The sequence below is a fragment of the Heterodontus francisci genome, chromosome 34 (assembly GCF_036365525.1).
Source record: "Heterodontus francisci isolate sHetFra1 chromosome 34, sHetFra1.hap1, whole genome shotgun sequence".
In the NCBI taxonomy this organism is placed as follows: domain Eukaryota; kingdom Metazoa; phylum Chordata; class Chondrichthyes; order Heterodontiformes; family Heterodontidae; genus Heterodontus; species Heterodontus francisci.
Window position 1 is genome coordinate 39917586 of NC_090404.1, and position 7856 is coordinate 39925441.

The 7856-nt window shown below is 45.4% G+C and overlaps 1 protein-coding gene across 1 annotated transcript; it reads left to right on the forward strand.

The window, feature by feature from the left end:
* The first annotated feature begins 7068 nt into the window (after positions 1 to 7068).
* LOC137348843 (oocyte zinc finger protein XlCOF26-like) lies at positions 7069 to 7452 on the forward strand. The gene has a single exon (XM_068014081.1). It carries the CDS (start codon positions 7069 to 7071, stop codon positions 7450 to 7452), a length of 384 nt encoding a protein of 127 aa, XP_067870182.1.
* The last annotated feature ends 404 nt before the right edge of the window (positions 7453 to 7856 follow it).

Consider the following 7856-nt stretch of genomic DNA (forward strand, 5'->3'; position numbering starts at 1 on the left):
ATATTTCCATTATTTTCTCCTTTTTGTTCAGATTTCCAGCATCCGCAGTACTTTGCTTTTATTTTATTGCAGGCATTTCTCACAGAACTGAGTCGAGAAACACAGACGGACCAATTAAGAGCCAGTTTGTATCAGGGTGGGTGTTGGATGTTGAAGTCGGTCCCTGATGTCCTGTGTTGGTCTTTTTTGTTGCATCAGTTTGAGCTGGAGCAGAGATGGAGGAGCAACAGCTGGCTTTAATTCCGAGTACTTTTGAGCCTAGTCGTGTCCAACAATTTTCATAGTGAGGCTGTCAAGGGAGGTAGAATCCAGGGGAGATGAGGTTGATAAACAGACACCAACCACTCAATGTAAAAGAGTATTATTTCGGTAACAAGTATTTCTGTAGAGGCTTTCAATCCAGTTTACATGTACACACGTTGTTACTTCATTCCTGGGATATGGGCATCACCAGCAAGCCCAGTGCATATTGACAATCCCCAGTTGCCCATTGAGAAGGTGATGGTGGGCCTTCTTCTTGAACCGCTGCCGTCTGTGTGGTGAAGGTGCTTCCTCAATGGCGTTAGGGAAGGAGTTACAGGATTTTCACCCAGTGATGATGAAGGAATGGTGATAAATGTCCAAGTTAACATCAACATGTATTCATATAGCATCTTTAATGTAATAAAATGTTCCAAGGTGTTTCACAGAAGTGTTATAAAGCAGCATTTGACACTGAGCCACATAAGGAGGTATTAGGGCAGATGACCAAAACCTGGATTAAAAAGGTGGGTTTTAAGAAGTGTCTGAAGCACGGAAGCTGAGGTAGAGAGGTGGAGAGGATTAGGGAGGGACTTCCAATGCTTAAGGCCTTGGCAACTGAAGGCAGGCCACCAGTGGTGGAGTAAAGAAAATCGGGGATGCTCAAGATTCCGGAATTAGATGATCCCTGATCTCTCGGAGGGTTGTAGGGCTGGGGGAGATTATAGAGATAGTGAGGCGTGAGGGTATGGAGAGATTTGAAAGCGAGGATGGGGATTTTAAAATTGAGGTGCTGCTTAACTGGGAGCCTGTGTAGGTCAGTGAGCACAGTGGTGAAGTGTGAACAGGACTGCACAGTGGTGATGGGTGAACAGGACTGCACAGTGGTGATGGGTGAACAGGACTGCACAGTGGTGATGGGTGAACAGGACTTGGTTCAAGTAAGGTCACAGGCAGCAGAGTTTTGGATGATCTCAAGTTTACGGAGGGTGTAATGTGGGAGGTCACCCAGGAGTGGGTTAGAATAGTCAAGTTGAGAGGTAACAAATACATGGATGTAAGTTTCAGAGGCAGATGAGCTGAGACAGTGGTGAAGTCTGGCGATGTTACTGAGGTAGAAATAGGTGGTCTGAGTGATGGTGCTGATATGCAGTCAGAAGATCATCTCAGGGTCAAATATGACATCCAGGTTATGAATGGTCTGGTTTAGCCTCAGACAATTGCCAGGGAGAGGGATTAAGCTGGTGGCTAGGGAGTGGAGATTGTAGCAGGGACTGAAGACAATGGCTTCAGACTTCCCAATATTTAATTGGATGAATTTTCTGTTCATCCAGTACTGGATGTCAATCAGACAAGTCAGGATGGTGTGTGACTTGGAGGGGAACTCAGAGTTGATTGTGTTCATATACACGTGCTACCCTGGTCCTTCTAGATGATGGAAGTTGAGATTTCTGGAGGTTCTGTCAAAGTTCTGGTCGAGTTGTAGATATATAAACTCCCTCTCCTCTCCCTGCCCCTCCCTCTCTCTCTTTCGGCCCATAGAGGACAGAGTCTTGTATAGGTCCAGACAGGCTCCATTCCCTGAAGGAAATTAGTGAACCAGTTGGGGTTGTACATCAATCCAGCAGCTTTCATGGTCACTTTTTCCTAGTGATGGCCCCATAAATTACCAGATTCATTCAGCTCCATTTCCCAACCTGCCTTTGTGTTTTTGTGGTTCTCTCACACACTCCTTTTAGTTCGTAAGTCAGACATGACCATCTCAGTCGAGAAACACAGACTGACCAATTAAGATAAATGAAAGCAAAATACTGCGAATGCTGGAAATCTGAAATAAAAACAAAGTGCTGGAAATACTCAGCAGCTCTGGCAGCATCTATTCTGATGAAAGGTCACTGACCTGAAATGTTAACTCTGCTTCTCTCTCCACAGAGAGACCTGCTGAGTATTTTCAGCAGTTTGTTTTTATTTCGGACCAATTTGGAGCCAGTTTGTATTGGGGTGGGTGTTGGATGCAGAGGTTGGTCCCTGACATCCTGTATAGGTCTGCATTGTTGCATCACAGTGGAGATGCAGGAGAAGCTGCTGGCTTTAACTCTGGGTACATTTGAGCCCAGGCGGGCCCAAAAATTTCCAATGTGAGATTGTCTGAGGTGAGAGTGACTGCCCTTGATGTCAAGGCAGCATTTGACCGAGTATGGCATCTAGGAGCCCTCGCAAAAATGAAGTCACTGGGAATCAGGGGGAAAACTCTCTGCAGGTTGGAGTCATACCGAATGAAAAGGAAGATGGTTGTGGTTGTTGGAGGTCAATCATCTGCGCTCCAGGATATCACTGCAGGTGTTCCTCAGGGTAGTGTCCTGGGCCCAACCATCTTCAGCTGCTTCATCAATGACCTTCCTTCAATCATAAGGTCAAAAGTAGGGATGTTCGCTGATGATTGCACAACGTTCAGCACCATTCGCGACTCCTCAGATACTGAAGCAGTCTCTGTAGAAATGCAGCAAGAATTGGACAATATCCAGGCTTGGGTTGTTAAGTGACAAGTAGCATTTGCGCCACACAAGTGCCAGGCAATGACCATCTCAAACAAGATAGAATCTAACCATCTCCTCTTGATGTTCAATGGCATTATGATCGGTGAATCCCCCACTATCAATATCCTGGGGGTTACCATTGACCAGAAACTGAACGGGAGTAGCCATATAAATACCGTGGCTACAAGAGCAGGTCAGAGGCTCGGACTCCTGGAAAGAGTAACTCACTTCCTGACACCCCTAGCCTGTCCACCGTCTACAAGTCAGGAGTGTGACGGAATACTCTCCACTTGATTCGATGGGTGCAGCCCCAACAACAGTCAAAAAGCTCAACACCATCCAGGACAAAGTAACCCACTTCATTGGAATCTAATCCAGAAATATTCACTCCCTCCATTACCACGCACAGTGGCAGCAGTGTGTACCATTTACAAGATGCACTGCAGCAATGCACCAAGGCACCTTTGATAGCACCTTCCAAACCTGCGACCTCCACCAACTAGAAGGACAAGGGCAGCAAATGCATGGGAACACCACCACCTGCAAGTTCCCCTCCAAGTCACACACCATCCTGACTTTGAACTATATCGCCATTCCTTCACTGTCGCTGGGCAAAATCCTGGAACACCCTTCCTAACAGCACTGTGGGTGTACCTACCTCACATGGACTGCAGCGGTTCAAGAAGGCAGCTCACCACAACCTTCTCAAGGGCAATTAAGGATGGGCAATAAATGCTGGCCAAGCCAACAATGCAAACATCCCCATGAATTAATAAAAAAAAAGTCAAGGGAGGTAGATTCCAGTGGAGATGAGTTTTCTAAATGGACACCAACCACTCAATGTGAGAGAGTATTGGTTTGATACATATTTCTGCAGATGTTTTTAATCCATTTTACATATACAGATTTTTTAACTTCATTCCTGGGATATGGGTGTCACTAGCCAGACCAGCGTATTGTTCCCAATCCCCAGTTGCCCATTGAGAAGCTAATGGTGGGCCTTCTTCTTGAACCACTGCAATCTGTGTGGTGAAGGTGCTCCCACAATGGTCTTAGGGAAGGTATTACAGGGTTTTCACCCAGTGATGATGTAAGAACGGTGATATATTTCCAAGTTAACATCAACTTGTATTTATGTCGCACCTTTAATGTAATAAAATCACAGGAGTGTTTTAAAGCAACATTTGACAATGAGACACATAAGGAGATATTAGGGTAGATGACCAAAAGCTTGATCAGAGAGGTGGATTTTAAGAAAAGTATCCTCAGGACAATATACTTGAGAGCACATGAGTGGCCATCCTGGGCCAGGAATCAGGAGGAGAGAATGTTGTGAATTTCTATCCTGGACTGACGTTTGCAAATTCCTTTTACAGGCAATGAGAAGGTGAGGATCTGCAGTTGGGAAAACACAGATCAAACATGACGTAAAGATCTGATTCCATTCGTCAGGACCTGAATATCATCGGCCTTTGATTGTTGAAAAAAAGGTTTGCCTGTTCTGTCAGTGACGATTTCAGGGATCAGTGTGACTGGAAAAGCACAGAGATAAACAAAGAACATTAAGAACATTCCTGAACATTAATTGACACCTGGATCTTGCAAATCCGATTATTAATCCACCCCTGGGCCCTCTAATCCTGAGCATTAATCCACCCCGTGCCCTGTAAACCCGAGCATTAATCCACCCCGAGCCCTGTAAAATCCAAACTTTAATCCACCCCTGGGCCGTGTAAACCCGAACATTAATCCACCCCTGGGCCCTGTAAATCGGAACATTAATCCACCCCTGGGCCCTGTAAACCCAAACATTAATCCACGCCGGGCCCAGTAAAACTGGGCATTAATCCACCCCAAGTCTTGTAAAACCGAGCATTAATCCACTCCGGATCCTGGAATTCCGAGCATTAATCCACCACTGGGCTCTGTAAACCTGAGCATTTATCCACCAAGGGTCCTGTATACCTGAGCATTAATCCACCCCGGGCTTTGTATACCTGAGCATTAATCCACCCCTGGGCCCTGTAAACCCGAGCATTAATCCACCCCTGGGCCCTGTAAACCTGAGCATTAATCCACCCAGGGTCCTGTAAACCCGAGCATTAATCCACCCCTGGGCCCCATAAACTGAAGCATTAATCCACCACTGGGCCCGGTAAACCCGAGCATTACTCCACCACTGGGCCCCCGAAATGCGAGCATTAATCCACCACTGTGCCTAGTAAACCCGAGCATTAATCCACCCCTGGGCCCCGGAAACCCGAGCATTAATCCACCCCTGGGCCCTGTAAGCCTGAGCATTAATCTACCCTGGCTGTACATACACAGAATTACAGGCCAGAAACTGGCAGTTTTGTCCCACTAGGCTGTGCTGGTGTTCAGAGTCCACATGAGCCTCCTCCCAATTGAATTGCCTTGTCCCACCCTGCCCCCATATCCCTCCATTCTCTTCTTCCTCATAAACGTATTGTGCCTCCTCTTAAACACATCATTTCTATCAGCTTCAATGACTTCACATGCAGTGAGTTCCACATTCTCACAACTCTCTGAGTAGAGAAATTTCTCCTAAGTTCTCTATTTGACCTGCTAATGTCTGTATTATATTGCTGCCCCCTTGTTCTGACTGACTGATAATTTTAAAGACCTCTATCAGATCTCCTCCTAGTCTTCTCTTTTCCAGAGCAAGGAGCCCCAGCCTGCTCAATCTTGCTGGATAGTAGCATCCTCTCTGGTGACATCTTTGTAAATCTATTCTGCACTTTCTTCAGTCTTCAATATCCTTTTTTAATCTGGAGACCAGAACTGCTCACAGTCCTTCTAAGTGAGGTTCTCTATAAATTTAACATTCCCTCCCTGCTGTTACATTGTATTCCTCGAGAAAAGAACATCAGCTCTTTCTTTGCTCTCTTATCGACATTTGTTGCTCCTTTTAGTGATTTATGTGACTGTTCCCAGATCTCTTTGCTCCTCTGCTCCATTTAATTTCTTACATTCTAATCAATAACTGGCCTCCTTATTCCTCCTCCCAAAGTGAAACAGCTCACATTTCACTATGTTCAATTTTATTTCCCATTTATCTGTCCAGTCTGCCAGCCTGTTTCTGTCTTCCTGGATTTCAGTGCACTCCTCCACATTACTAGTTCTACCACCCAGTTTGGTGTCTTCTGCAAATTGTGAAAACCTCCTCTAATTCCTGAGTCCAAATGTGGGTAATGAACAGAATTCCCATTGTAATTCACACCATGGTTAATAACCTGGCACTCAGGTATCTCTATAATTTATTTTGTTCATTGCCTCACCAGCCCCAATCTCAATGGGATGACGTACAAAGAATCATCCCATCAGCAATTGGAGCTATCAATGGCAGATTAATTACCCAAGATCCCACGTAGGTCAGGAAGTTCCCTATCAATGACTACAGAATCCCAGTGTGTGTTTGGCTTCTTTTAGTTTGATTGGACCACATGTTCCAGATCATTCTCCAGAAGCAGAGGTAATTGTTAAAAGAAGCAATGGCAACATGAGGAAAAATCTTTTAACACAGCGAGTGGTTAGGATCTAGAATGGACAACCTGGGTGTGTGGTGAGATCGATTCAGTTGAGGCCTTCAAAATAGAACTGGATAATTCTCGGAAGAGAAGACATTTTCGGGTCCACAGAGAAAAGGGAGTGGGACGAAGTGAGATGCTCTTGCAGAGAGCTGGCACAGACACGAGGGGCTGAATGGCCTCATTCTGTGCTGTAACCAATCTATGATTCCATTCTATATGGGGCACAAGAGAGAGAAAAAATGTTTCTGGACTGACAATGTTAACTTTTGTAAAATCCTTTTACAGGAGATCAGAACGGGAGGATTTGCAGATTTGCAAACCAATCCTCACATCAAAATCTGACTCGATTCATCATCGGCCTTTGAATGTGGAAGGAGAAATGTTTGTCTGTTCTGTCTGCGGGAAAAGATTTCAAACATCAGTGTGACTGGAAAAGCACCGACACACACACACACCCGAGTGAGAGTGTTCCAGTGACTGACTGTGGAAAGAGCTTTAACCAGTTACACAGCCTGAAAAAACATCGCACCATTCACAGTGGGGAGAAACTGTACACGTGTTCTGTGTGTGGACGAGGCTTCAACTGATCATCCAACCTGGAGAGACACAAGGACACCCTCGCCATGGAGAAACCATGGAAATGTGGGAACTGTGGGAACTGTGGGAAGGGATTTAATTACCCATCCTGGCTGGAAATTCATTAACGCACACACACTGGGGAGAGGCCATACACCTGTTCCATGTGTGGGAAGGGATTCACTCATTCAAACCATCTCCTGAAACACCAATTGGTTCACTGCATCGAGAGATGTTTTCCATGTTCTGAATGTGAGAAGAGGTTTAAAAGCAAAAATGACCTGCTCGGACACCAACGAACTCAGACTGGGAATAGGCTGTTCACCTGCTCTGTGTGTGGGAAGGGATTCACTCAGTCATCCAACCTGCTGAAACACCAGCGAGTTCACACTGGAGAGAGGCCATTCACCTACTCCATGTGCGCAAAGGAATTCACTTGCTCTTCCACTCTGCTGACACACCAGCGAATTCACACTAGGGAGAGGGGTTCGATTCGGCTGTTATTGCTGCTGTTCATCACATCCAGAACTGAACCATGTTCATTCTGATAGTTTAAATTTGTTTCTGCTGCTGTTAATAACCCTGTAACTGGGCTGAGGTTTTATTCTCTGGATCAATGTCAACTAAATCAGCTTTGTTTCCAACACACAGTGTGTTGAGTATTTGTTTCCTCCAGGATAAGAGGAGAGTAAATGAAATCCTGTTCTCAACTGTTCCATTTCTGGGCTTTTTCTCCTTCTTGAAGAAAGTCTTATATTTTTAAGGGTCTTTCATGACATGAGGATGTCTCCAAGCACTTTACAGCCAATGAAATTCTTTTGGATTGCAGTCACTGTTGTAATGCATAAAATGTGACAGAGTTCAAAGTGAAAGGGGAAAAGTTTAGGGGGGATATGCGTGGAAAGTTCTTTACGCAGAGGGTGGTGGGCACCTGGAACGCATTGCCAGCGGA

Coding starts and splice junctions, on each gene's coding strand:
- LOC137348843 (XM_068014081.1), top strand. CDS start 7,069: ATGTGTGGGAAGGGATTCACTCATTCAAACCATCTCCTGAAACACCAA.